The sequence below is a fragment of the Anomaloglossus baeobatrachus genome, chromosome 7 (genome assembly GCF_048569485.1).
Source record: "Anomaloglossus baeobatrachus isolate aAnoBae1 chromosome 7, aAnoBae1.hap1, whole genome shotgun sequence".
Taxonomy (NCBI): domain Eukaryota; kingdom Metazoa; phylum Chordata; class Amphibia; order Anura; family Aromobatidae; genus Anomaloglossus; species Anomaloglossus baeobatrachus.
In genome coordinates, this window is record NC_134359.1 from 291,995,000 (window position 1) to 292,009,226 (window position 14,227).

Here is a 14,227-nt window from a genome sequence, read left to right on the forward strand (position 1 = left end):
ACACCCCAATAGACAATGCAACTAAACGGTAGTCACTAATTCTAGCTGTGGCCTAATGAAATATCGATGCAGTGTAAAGCATGGTGGACGGACCACACCACATCCTGAATCTGATGTAACAGATCAAGGATCATTCGCTTCGAATACGCAAAGCAACTAAGTCATTAAACATTGTTGTGTCCTATTGGAGTAGAGATGCAGTGTAAAGCATGGGGGAGACAGAGGGACAGATCAACCGAAACCTCCGAGGAGGCAGAAGGGGAATTGTACGCTCATAGGCAATGCAACTAACCGGGAATCACTGATCCTAGCTTTGTTGTAATAGAGTAGGGATGCAGTGTAAAGCATGGTGGTGAGAGAACAGAATCCTACGGATCCCATGGATTTTACACTTATAGGTAATGCAATTAAATCTTAGGGTATGTGCGCACGTTGCTTTTTACCTGCTTTTTACCTGCTTTTTTGCTGCTTTTTCTTCTGCGCTGTTTAATGCCAAAATGGATGTGTTCTTCTATTCAAGCAAAGTCTATGGGAATTTGGGTTTCTTGTTCACACTATTGTTGTTCAAAATGCTGCCTTTTTGTGGCAGAACTTTGGTCAAAAACTCAGCTTTTCAAAGAAGCAACATGTCAATTGTTTTTGCCATTTGGGTTTTGCACTGCAAAGCTGAGTTTTTGACCAAAGTTCTGCCACAAAAAGGCAGCATTTTGAACAACATAGTGTGAACAAGAAACCCAAATTCCCATAGACTTTGCTTGAATAGAAGAACACATCCATTTTGGCATTAAACAGCGCAGAAGAAAAAGCAGCAAAAAAGCAGGTAAAAAGCAGGTAAAAAGCAACGTGCGCACATACCCTCAGTCTGATCTTAGCTTGTCCGAGTGCAGATGCAGTGTAAAGCATGGTGGAGAGAAAACCGAATCCTGCGACTCAACAGGGAGGTGGATCGTATACTCATAGGCAATACATATAAATCTTAGTCTGATCCTAGCTTGTCCTAGTGGAGTGAAGATGCAGTGTAAAGCATGGTGGAGGGACAGAGCAGCATCCTGAACCTCTGCTGAGACAAAAGAGGAATCTTAGACTCCAATAGACAAGGATGGAGGGATCCAGAAATTAATAGGCAAAGAAATGAAATCCCCCCCCCTCCCTCCCCCCGTGAGAGACATTTTGTCCCTTAAAGTGACCCCTGCAATAATTCGCGGTCTGAAGCACGGCCGGACCCCACATCTGCATCACTCCCAGTCCCTTTCTACAAATAAAAAATGGAAAAAAAAAGTTATAAAATCTTTTTATTTTGCAGCCGTCACAAGTTCTTTGCTATTTTTTAATTTTAAATTGATTTTGACTTTAATGCTCCATTCACACCCGAAGCTGCAACTGTAAATCTCCCGCGTTTCACCCCTCATGTAACCGCACAGGAACATCTGAGCCCGTGATTGACCATTGCAGCTCTGGATGTGAGCGGAGAAAACCACAAACTGTAATGAAATAGACACAAAGGAAGGAAACGAATAACATCTTGTGAGAATCAGTCTACAGCAATAAGGGAGGAGCGGGCTGCCCTCTGGTGGTGAACGAGGTTATAGCAGCACAATTTGTAATAATCAATATCTAGCTCTTCTAGCTACAATCAACTGTTCATAGAAAGTGATTACATCCTACACGTGATAATCATCCCGGAGAAATCATGTCCATCATTGAGATCACAGATCAAGAGAAGACCTCAGAGGGTCAGATTCACTGGATCCATCATCCGCCGACCCAAAGACAGGAGAGGTTATGGCTCCATAGCGAGATTGTCAACTCCAACCTTCTGCTTATATTTCCTCTGCAAAAAGGATGAAAAATTACTATAATACTACCCCTATGTACAAGAATATAACTACTATAATACTGCCTCTATGTACAAGAATATATCTACTATAATACTGCCCCTATGTACAAGAATATAACTACTATAATACTGCCCCTATGTACAAGAATATAACTACTATAATACTGCCCCTATATACAAGAATATATCTACTATAATACTGCCCCTATGTACAAGAATATAACTACTATAATATTGCTCCTATGTACAAGAATATAACTACTATAATACTGCCCCTATATACAGGAATATAACTACTATAATACTGCTCCTATATACAAGAATATAACTACTATAATAATGCCCCTATGTACAAGAATATAACTACTATAATACTGCCCCTATGTACAAGAATATAACTACTATAATACTGCCCCTATGTACAAGAATATAACTACTATAATTCTGCTCCTATGTACAAGAATATAACTACTATAATACTGCCCCTATATACAAGAATATATCTACTATAATACTGCCCCCTATGTACAAGAATATAACTACTATAATACTGCCTCTATGTACAAGAATATAACTACTATAATACTGCCCCTATGTACAAGAATATAACTACTATAATACTGCCCCTATATACAAGAATATATCTACTATAATACTGCCCCCTATGTACAAGAATATAACTACTATAATACTGCCTCTATGTACAAGAATATAACTACTATAATACTGCCCCTATGTACAAGAATATAACTACTATAATACTGCTCCTATATACAAGAATATAACTACTATAATAATGCCCCTATGTACAAGAATATAACTACTATAATACTGCCCCTATGTACAAGAATATAACTACTATAATACTGCCCCTATGTACAAGAATATAACTACTATAATTCTGCTCCTATGTACAAGAATATAACTACTATAATACTGCCCCTATATACAAGAATATATCTACTATAATACTGCCCCCTATGTACAAGAATATAACTACTATAATACTGCCTCTATGTACAAGAATATAACTACTATAATACTGCCCCTATGTACAAGAATATAACTACTATAATACTGCCCCTATATACAAGAATATATCTACTATAATACTGCCCCCTATGTACAAGAATATAACTACTATAATAATGCCCCTATGTACAAGAATATAACTACTATAATACTGCCCCTATGTACAAGAATATAACTACTATAATACTGCCCCTATATACAAGAATATAACTACTATAATACTGCCCCCTATGTACAAGAATATAACTACTATAATACTGCCCCTATGTACAAGAATATAACTACTATAATACTGCCCCCTATGTACAAGAATATAACTACTATAATACTACCTCTATGTACAAGAATATAACTACTATAATACTGCCCCCTATATACAAGAATATAACTACTATAATACTGCCCCTATGTACAAGAATATATCTACTATAATACTGCCCCTATGTACAAGAATATAACTACTATAATATTGCTCCTATGTACAAGAATATAACTACTATAATACTGCCCCTATGTACAAGAATATAGCTACTATAATACTGCCCCTATATACAAGAATATAACTACTATAATACTGCCCCTATGTACAAGAATATATCTACTATAATACTGCCCCTATGTACAAGAATATAACTACTATAATATTGCTCCTATATACAAGAATATAACTACTATAATACTGCCCCTATATACAGGAATATAACTACTATAATACTGCTCCTATATACAAGAATATAACTACTATAATACTGCCCCTATGTACAAGAATATAACTACTATAATATTGCTCCTATATACAAGAATATAACTACTATAATACTGCCCCTATATACAGGAATATAACTACTATAATACTGCTCCTATATACAAGAATATAACTACTATAATACTGCCCTTTATGTACAAGAATATAACTACTATAATACTGCTCCTATGTACAAGAATATAACTACTATAATACTGCCCCCTATGTACAAGAATATAACTACTATAATACTGCCCCCTATGTACAAGAATATAACTACTATAATACTGCCCCCTATGTACAAGAATATAACTACTATAATACTGGCCCCTATGTACAAGAATATAACTACTATAATACTGCTCCTATGTACAAGAATATAACTACTATAATACTGCTCCTATGTACAAGAATATAACTACTATAATACTGCTCCTATGTACAAGAATATAACTACTATAATACTGCCCTCTATGTACAAGAATATAACTACTATAATACTGCTCTCTATGTACAAGAATATAACTACTATAATACTGCCCCTATCTACAAGAATATAACTACTATAATACTGCCCCTATGTACAGGAATATAACTACTATAATACTGCCCCTATGTACAAGAATATAACCACTATAATACTGCCCCCTATGTACAAGAATATAACTACTATAATACTGCCCCTATGTACAAGAATATATCTACTATAATACTGCCCCTATGTACAAGAATATAACTACTATAATACTGCCCCTATATACAGGAATATAACTACTATAATACTGCTCCTATATACAAGAATATAACTACTATAATACTGCCCCTATGTACAAGAATATAACTACTATAATACTGCCCCTATGTACAAGAATATAACTACTATAATATTGCTCCTATGTACAAGAATATAACTACTATAATATTGCTCCTATATACAAGAATATAACTACTATAATACTGCCCCTATATACAGGAATATTACTACTATAATACTGCTCCTATATACAAGAATATAACTACTATAATACTGCCCTTTATGTACAAGAATATAACTACTATAATACTGCCCCTATCTACAAGAATATAACTACTATAATACTGCTCCTATGTACAAGAATATAACTACTATAATACTGCCCCTATGTACAAGAATATAACTACTATAATACTGCTCCTATATACAAGAATATAACTACTATAATACTGCCCTTTATGTACAAGAATATAACTACTATAATACTGCTCCTATGTACAAGAATATAACTACTATAATACTGCCCCTATCTACAAGAATATAACTACTATAATACTGCTCCTATGTACAAGAATATAACTACTATAATACTGCCCCCTATGTACAAGAATATAACTACTATAATACTGCCCCCTATGTACAAGAATATAACTACTATAATACTGGCCCTATGTACAAGAATATAACTACTATAATACTGCCCCTATGTACAGGAATATAACTACTATAATACTGCCCCTATGTACAAGAATATAACTACTATAATACTGCTCCTATATACAAGAATATAACTACTATAATACTGCCCTTTATGTACAAGAATATAACTACTATAATACTGCTCCTATGTACAAGAATATAACTACTATAATACTGCCCCTATCTACAAGAATATAACTACTATAATACTGCTCCTATGTACAAGAATATAACTACTATAATACTGCCCCCTATGTACAAGAATATAACTACTATAATACTGCCCCCTATGTACAAGAATATATCTACTATAATACTGGCCCTATGTACAAGAATATAACTACTATAATACTGCCCCTATGTACAGGAATATAACTACTATAATACTGCCCCTATGTACAAGAATATAACCACTATAATACTGCCCCTATGTACAAGAATATAACTACTATAATACTGCTCCTATGTACAAGAATATAACTACTATAATACTGGCCCTATGTACAAGAATATAACTACTATAATACTGCCCCTATGTACAGGAATATAACTACTATAATACTGCCCCTATGTACAAGAATATAACCACTATAATACTGCCCCTATGTACAAGAATATAACTACTATAATACTGGCCCTATGTACAAGAATATAACTACTATAATACTGCCCCTATGTACAGGAATATAACTACTATAATACTGCCCCTATGTACAAGAATATAACCACTATAATACTGCCCCTATGTACAAGAATATAACTACTATAATACTGCTCCTATGTACAAGAATATAACTACTATAATACTGCTCCTATGTACAAGAATATAACTACTATAATACTGCCCCTATGTACAAGAATATAACTACTATAATACTGCCCCTATCTACAAGAATATAACTACTATAATACTGCCCCTATCTACAAGAATATAACTACTATAATACTGCCCCTATGTACAAGAATATAACTACTATAATACTGCCCCTATGTACAAGAATATAACTAGTATAATACTGCCTCCTATGTACAGGAATATAACTACTATAATACTGCTCCTATGTACAAGAATATAACTACTATAATACTGCCCCCTATGTACAAGAATATAACTACTATAATACTGTCCCTATGTACAAGAATATGACTACTATAATACTGCTCCTATGTACAAGAATATAACTGCTATAATACTGCCCCTATCTACAAGAATATAACTACTATAATACTGCCCCTATCTACAAGAATATAACTACTATAATACTGCTCTCTATATACAAGAATATAACTACTATAATACACTGTCCGTGTACTGCACTGTCTCTTGTATACAGCCTTTTGTCTCTTTGTTATCATTAGTGAGATATTATGAGCTGTTATCTTTTGTTAGGTGATTACACATTATTGCGGTACGTTATTACGGTACAGATATCGCAGTCACTTTCTTGTCCTGTTTCCTCTATCAGAGATAAGTCAGCCGGTGATACTATTGTGTCGGGTCCCTGTGCCACTGCACATATGATCTTGAGGCTGTGTCCGGGATCTCTTTCCCGCTCTGTTATTATCATATAGGGTTCATGTGTCACTATGGACGGTATTCTGGATTAGTCTTAGAATTTTCTTGTTATTTTGGAATTATGGTGTGAAGACTTCTGTACAGAGGGAAGGTTATAACCTGTAGGCCCTAAGCATTCGGGCACAACCATCAGGCCTGAATCCTGGGTATCATACATTTAGGCACTACATGGCAGCATTATTTAGGTACAGTTTTGTAGGGCATTGTGATTTTAGCACTCTTAATGTAGAACGACCGTGTTTAGACACTATCTGCTGCACTGTTTGGTGGTATTATGAGTCCTCTCTTGTTCTGTCATCTACTACTGTACCTAAAGTTTGGTACTTTTTGGTTCTGTATGGCGGTATTATTTGGGGGCTCTACTACTTTCATTTTGCACTGTATAGTGGTATTATTTAGGGATCTTTTCCACTATTAGGTGGTGTATGGCAGTTTTTTTTAAGGTCTCTGTTCTGCTGTTATTTTGGTGCTGTATGGCGGTGTTAATTGTGTGCTCTACTGTGCTGTTTTTAGGCTTTGTATGGTTGCATTGTTTGGTGGTTACCCTGGTGGACATTTGAGCACTATATGGGGGTATTATTTGGTCTCTGTATTGTACTGTTGATATTTTCTGAAGATTTTGTCTCCTATAACATAAGGTGGGATTTTCCATAAACTCCTGAAGTGTCGAGACCTGATCCTCTATGGCAGCCAGCGGGGACGGCGTCTCCTCCACCTGCCGAGGTTGTTATATGCCCCTACGTGCGGCAGGAATTCATTGGATGCAATCTGCATCATGGCGGAGGTGACAGCTCGTTCAGCGGGGAGCAGGCGGCAGCTCGGTCAGCGGGGAGCAGGCGACAGCTCGGTCAGCGGGGAGCAGGCGGCAGCTCGGTCAGCGGGGAGCAGGCGGCAGCTCGGTCAGCGGGGAGCAGGCGGCAGCTCGGTCAGCGGGGAGCAGGCGGCAGCTCGGTCAGCGGGGAGCAGGCGGCAGCTCGGTCAGCGGGGAGCAGGCGGCAGCTCGGTCAGCGGGGAGCAGGCGGCAGCTCGGTCAGCGGGGAGCAGGCGACAGCTCGGTCAGCGGGGAGCAGGCGGCAGATCGGTCAGCGGGGAGCAGGCGGCAGCTCGGTCAGCGGGGAGCAGGCGGCAGCTCGGTCAGCGGGGAGCAGGCGGCAGGTGCAGACTCGTCATACCTTGTCCACTGGGGAATCGCAGTCACAACAGCAGCAGCAACAGCATCTGATGAGGACGAGGAGGATGAGGAGGAGGATGAGCCCTGGGGAGAGGGGGACAGTGACAGATGGGTCCACAGCACAAGAAAAGACATGATGGCTGACTGTAACATAGCAGCTCAGCTAAGCGTACACTCCCTGTGTTATCCCCTGAGGCGCTCAGTGACTCCTCCATCTTCCTCACACTCGGTCCCTATGTTATCCCCTGAGGCGCTCAGTGACTCCTCCATCTTCCTCACACTCGGTCCCTATGTTATCCCCTGAGGCGCTCAGTGACTCTTCCATCTTTCTCACACTCGGTCCCTATGTTATCCCCTGAGGCGCTCAGTGGCTCCTCCATCTTCCTCACACTCGGTCCCTATGTTATCCCCTGAGGCGCTCAGTGGCTCCTCCATCTTCCTCACACTCGGCCCCTATGTTATCCCCTGAGGCGCTCAGTGACTCCTCCATCTTTCTCACACTCGGTCCCTATGTTATCCCCTGAGGCGCTCAGTGGCTCCTCCATCTTCCTCACACTCGGTCCCTATGTTATCCCCTGAGGCGCTCAGTGGCTCCTCCATCTTCCTCACACTCGGTCCCTATGTTATCCCCTGAGGCGCTCAGTCACTCCTCCATCTTTCTCACACTCAGTCCCTATGTTATCCCCTGAGGCGCTCAGTGACTCCTCCATCTTCCTCACACTCTGTCTCTATGTTATCTCCTGAGGCGCTCAGTCACTCCTCCATCTTTCTCACACTCAGTCCCTATGTTATCCCCTGAGGCGCTCAGTGATTCCTCCATCTTTTTCACACTCAGTCCCTATGTTATCCCTTGAGGCGCCCAGTGACTCCTCCATCTTTCTCACACTCGGTCCCTATGTTATCCCCTGAGGCGCTCAGTGACTCCTCCATCTTTTTCACACTCAGTCCCTATGTTATCCCCTGAGGCGCTCAGTGGCTCCTCCATCTTCCTCACACTCGGTCCCTATGTTATCCCCTGAGGCGCTCAGTGGCTCCTCCATCTTCCTCACACTCGGTCCCTATGTTATCCCCTGAGGCGCTCAGTGACTCCTCCATCTTTCTCACACTCGGTCCCTATGTTATCCCCTGAGGCGCTCAGTGACTCCTCCATCTTCCTCACACTCAGTCCCTATGTTATCCCCTGAGGCGCTCAGTGGCTCCTCCATCTTCCTCACACTCGGTCCCTATGTTATCCCCTGAGGCGCTCAGTGGCTCCTCCATCTTCCTCACACTCGGTCCCTATGTTATCCCCTGAGGCGCTCAGTGACTCCTCCATCTTTCTCACACTCGGTCCCTATGTTATCCCCTGAGGCGCTCAGTGACTCCTCCATCTTCCTCACACTCTGTCTCTATGTTATCCCCTGAGGCGCTCAGTCACTCCTCCATCTTTCTCACACTCGGTCCCTATGTTATCCCCTGAGGCGCTCAGTCACTCCTCCATCTTTCTCACACTCAGTCCCTATGTTATCTCCTGAGGTGCTCAGTCACTCCTCCATCTTCCTCACACTCAGTCCCTATGTTATCCCCTGAGGCGCTCAGTGATTCCTCCATCTTTTTCACACTCAGTCCCTATGTTATCCCCTGAGGCGCTCAGTGGCTCCTCCATCTTCCTCACACTCAGTCCCTATGTTATCCCCTGAGGCGCTCAGTGACTCCTCCATCTTCCTCACACTCAGTCCCTATGTTATCCCCTGAGGCGCCCAGTGACTCCTCCATCTTTCTCACACTCGGTCCCTATGTTATCCCCTGAGGCGCCCAGTGACTCCTCCATCTTTCTCACACTCGGTCCCTATGTTATCCCCTGAGGCGCTCAGTGATTCCTCCATCTTTTTCACACTCAGTCCCTATGTTATCCCTTGAGGCGCCCAGTGACTCCTCCATCTTTCTCACACTCGGTCCCTATGTTATCCCCCGAGGCGCTCAGTCACTCCTCCATCTTTCTCACACTCAGTCCCTATGTTATCTCCTGAGGTGCTCAGTCACTCCTCCATCTTCCTCACACTCAGTCCCTATGTTATCCCCTGAGGCGCTCAGTGACTCCTCCATCTTCCTCACACTCTGTCTCTATGTTATCCCCTGAGGCGCTCAGTGATTCCTCCATCTTTTTCACACTCAGTCCCTATGTTATCCCTTGAGGCGCCCAGTGACTCCTCCATCTTTCTCACACTCGGTCCCTATGTTATCCCCTGAGGCCCTCGGTGACTCCTCCATTTTCCTCACACTCGGTCCCCATGTTATCCCCTGAGGCGCTCAGTTACTCCTCCATTGGCGCACTCTCTTGCTGTCACTCGCTACCTGTGTCTTACCTATAAAAACAAAGAAAATGGCAAAAGCGGCGATATCCCAGTTTGACTGGAACATCTGCTTGGTTGCGAGCCGTCCCAGTACATCGTTCCACTGGTCCTCCAGCTGCTGGCCGATGTTATTGCTGCTCATTGTGCGGAGGGGGATGCTGCTTCTCCGTTATGGCGTCACCTTCCCACCGAAGAAGAGACAAATATATCATTACAACATGGCGGCGGCTTCAACAACCCCGGAGGCATGAAATCTACATCTCCCCAAAATTGCTAAAAAATATCATATAATTTCTGCCTACAATGAAGGAAATCCTAACTAAGCGTAATCTCTGCTCTTCTGTATTAGCAGAAAACAATGTGAGCGAAATTTGCATTTAGCCTGAAGCCGGATGTTTACGTGTTCTCCAACCTCCAAACATTGCTTTGGTTTATGGTGAACCCTCCTGCCTCTGTGTCGCCTTCTATCCGACCCTCCTGCCTCTGTGGCGCCTTCGTCCAGACCCTCCTGCCTCTGTGGCGCCTTCGTCCAGACCCTCCTGCCTCTGTGGCGCCTTCGTCCAGACCCTCCTGCCTCTGTGGCGCCTTCGTCCAGACCCTCCTGCCTCTGTGGCGCCTTCGTCCAGACCCTCCTGCCTCTGTGGCGTCTTTATACCGACCCTCCTGCCTCTGTGGCGTCTTTATACTGACCCTCCTGCCTCTGTGGTGCCTTTGTCTCGACCCTCATGTGTCCCGACCCTCCTGCCTCTGTAGCACCTTCATCCCGACCCTCCTGCCTCTGTTCCACCCTAATCCTGACCCTCCTGCCTCTGTGCTGTCATCGTCCTGACCCTCCTGCCTCTGTAGCACCTTCATCCCGACCCTTCTGCCTCTGTTCCACCCTAATCCTAACCCTCCTGTCTTTGTGGAGCCTTCGTCCTGAACTTCCTGCCTCTGTAGCGCCATTGTCTCGATCTCCTGCGTTCTGACCCTCGTGCCTCTCTGGTGCCTTCGTCCCGACCCACCTGTCTCTGTGGCACCTTCGTCCTGACCCACCTGCCTCTGTGGCACCTTCGTCCCAACCCTCCTGCCTCTGTGCTGTCATTGTCCCGACCCTCCTGCCTCTGTGGTGCCTTCATCCCGACCCTCCTACCTGTGTGCCGCCTTCTATCCGACCCTCCTGCCTCTATGGCACCTTTGTCCCGACCCTCCTGTCTCTGTGACGCCTTCGTCCCGACCCTCCTGTCTCTGTGCTGCCTTTGTCCCAACCCTCCTGCCTCTGTGCCACCTTCGTCCTGACTCTCCTGCCTCTGTTACGCCTTCGTCCCGACCCTCCTGCCTCTCTGGCGCCTTTATCCCGATCCTCCTGCCTCTCTAGTGCCTTCGTCCTGACCCTCCTGCCTCTCTGGCGCCTTTATCCTGACCCTCCTGCCACTCTGGTGCCTTCGTCCTGACCCTCCTGCCTCTCTGGCGCCTTCGTCCTGACCTTCCTGCCTTTGTGCCGCCTTTGTCCCGACCCTCCTGCCTCTGTGCCGCCTTTGTCCCGACCCTCCTGCCTCTGTGCCGCCTTCCTCCCAACCCTCCTGCCTCTCTGGCGCTTTCATCCCGATCCTCCTGCCTCTCTGGCGCTTTCGTCTCGACCCTCCTGCCTCTCTGGGGCCTTCGTCCCGACCCTCCTGCCACTCTGGTGCCTTCGTCCTGACCCTCCTGCCTCTCTGGCGCCTTCGTCCTGACCTTCCTGCCTTTGTGCCGCCTTTGTCCCGACCCTCCTGCCTCTGTGCCGCCTTCCTCCCAACCCTCCTGCCTCTCTGGCGCTTTCATCCCGATCCTCCTGCCTCTCTGGCGCTTTCGTCTCGACCCTCCTGCCTCTCTGGGGCCTTCGTCCCGACCCTCCTGCCTCTCTGGGGCCTTCGTCCCGACCCTCCTGCCGTTCTGGCGCCTTCGTCCTGACCCTCCTGCCTCTCTGGCGCCTTCGTCCTGACCCTCCTGCCTCTCTGGCGCCTTTGTCCCGACCCTCCTGCCTCTCTGGCGCCTTTGTCCCCACCCTCCTGCCTCTCTGGCGCCTTTGTCCCCACCCTCCTGCCTCTCTGGCACCTTTGTCCCGACCCTCCTGCCTCTGTGGCATCTTTGTCCCAACCCTTGTGCCTTTCTGGCGCCTTTGTCCCGACCCTCCTGCCTCTGTGCTGCCTTCGTCCTTGGCACAGTTAGGTATTTGTGAGTATTGTCACTTCCTCCTCCATATCTGCAGATAATATCTGCCGGAGTCACTTCCTCCTCCATATCTGCAGATAATATCTGCCGGAGTCACTTCCTCCTCCATATCTGCAGATAATATCTGCCGGAGTCACTTCCTCCTCCATATCTGCAGATATCTGCCGGAGTCACTTCCTCCCCCATATCTGCAGATAATATCTGCCGGAGTCACTTCCTCCTCCATATCTGCAGATAATATCTGCCGGAGTCACTTCCTCTTCCATATCTGCAGATATTATCTGCCGGAGTCACTTCCTCCTCCATATCTGCAGATAATATCTGCCGGAGTCACTTCCTCCTCCATATCTGCAGATAATATCTGCCGGAGTCACTTCCTCCTCCATATCTGCAGATAATATCTGCCGGAGTCACTTCCTCCTCCATATCTGCAGATAATATCTGCCGGAGTCACTTCCTCCTCCATATCTGCAGATATTATCTGCCGGAGTCACTTCCTCCTCCATATCTGCAGATAATATCTGCCGGAGTCACTTCCTCCTCCATATCTGCAGATAATATCTGCCGGAGTCACTTCCTCTTCCATATCTGCAGATATTATCTGCCGGAGTCACTTCCTCTTCCATATCTGCAGATATTATCTGCCGGAGTCACTTCCTCCTCCATATCTGCAGATAATATCTGCCGGAGTCACTTCCTCACCTGTCAATAATTCTACACAATCGTCTCCTCACACCCAACATATCTACGAGAAGTAGGGGATGGGCGGAAGATGTCTTCGGGCACCGCACCCCTATCACATGGCATTGATGGGGGTCGCCTCATCCCCCATAGGTCTGCTTTACACTCAGTCACTGTATTTCAAGATCTCTGCTTGCTGTCAGTGAGTTGAGATCGACTTCTTTTTCCCAAGAGGCTGAAACCCCCATAGAGACCTGACTGTATCCAGTCTACCTGCACTGATACACTGTAACAAACGACTAGGACAGGGCACAGATTTGTGCTTTTTCTGTTTCTTACCTCTGTTTGCTGTCAGTGAATGGGAAACATAGAATCATCCTGACCCTCCTGCCTCTGTGGCGCCTTCGTCCCATAGAATAAATCAAACTCTAATATGAGACACTTCTCACAGCTGATTGTTTGTTACTATTGTATCCAGTGTAGACGATCCTCTGTGAGACTGACGGAGCAGCATTGTATCGGATTGTTTACACTGGATGTAACGGCAACAAACCCTCAGCTGTGGGGCGGCCGGATCTTCTTCTTATGGCGCGTTTTTAACCATTAATGATCCCGTTCCCTGGTGCTGAGGAAGGTGCAGACATACAAATCACAGCAGCACAAATCTCAGTGCGTTACAATGTGTCAGTGCAGGTAAAGAGTGTCATCCTGACGTCTGGACTGGGTGCAATTGTCACAGACCCTCAGCTGTGTTACTTCTGGGGGTAAATACCTGGGGCGGAGGTCCGGGCAGCCTGTGTGGCGTCGCTCGTCTTCCTGCTTCCTGCATTGTGGGTAGGTGCATCGCTGACCGCCCAGGTGAGACAACCTGCGGAGGAGGAGGAGGAGGAGGAGGAGGAGGAGGAGGAGGGGAGCCCAGATCTGCACGTATCACAAACCAAACAATGACTCCAGTCTGGCCATAGCGCTGTACAACGCGCGTCCTGCTCACAGCTGAGGGTCTGTTACAATTGTATCCAGTGTAGACAATCCTCTGCTTGTTTGCTACAAAGCATCAGACTGGATACAATTGTAACAAAACTTCAGCTGAGAGCAGAACGAGCCATTCTTTACTGACAGCAAGCAGAGGTCCTACAAAGAAAAGGAATGAAGATACCATGAAGGATATTTAGTAATGTACTTGCGCCTTTTTTTTGCGTAATATGAAGT

At 44.9% G+C, this 14,227-nt stretch overlaps 1 protein-coding gene across 1 annotated transcript; it reads right to left on the reverse strand.

Moving 5' to 3' along the window:
* Positions 1 to 1,275: 1,275 nt before the first annotated feature.
* Positions 1,276 to 13,897, reverse strand: SMIM22 (small integral membrane protein 22). Its single transcript, XM_075318433.1, has 4 exons — positions 13,791 to 13,897; positions 10,160 to 10,328; positions 7,816 to 7,898; positions 1,276 to 1,831 (listed from the first exon to the last, which is right to left on the reverse strand). The coding sequence occupies exons 2-4, from the start codon at positions 10,287 to 10,289 to the stop codon at positions 1,781 to 1,783; spliced, it is 264 nt and encodes an 87-aa protein (XP_075174548.1). The 5' UTR covers positions 10,290 to 10,328; positions 13,791 to 13,897; the 3' UTR covers positions 1,276 to 1,780.
* Positions 13,898 to 14,227: the final 330 nt, after the last annotated feature.

Bases quoted from the DNA above. Each gene is read 5' to 3' on its own strand.
- SMIM22 (XM_075318433.1), bottom strand. From the start codon at position 10,289: ATGAGCAGCAATAACATCGGCCAGCAGCTGGAGGACCAGTGGAACGAT. The intron at 7,899-10,159 runs GTAAGACACAGG...CCCTCTCCCCAG, and splicing joins CATTTTCTTTGTTTTTATAG to GGCTCATCCTCCTCCTCATC. The intron at 1,832-7,815 runs GTATGACGAGTC...TCCTTTTTGCAG, and splicing joins GCGATTCCCCAGTGGACAAG to AGGAAATATAAGCAGAAGGT.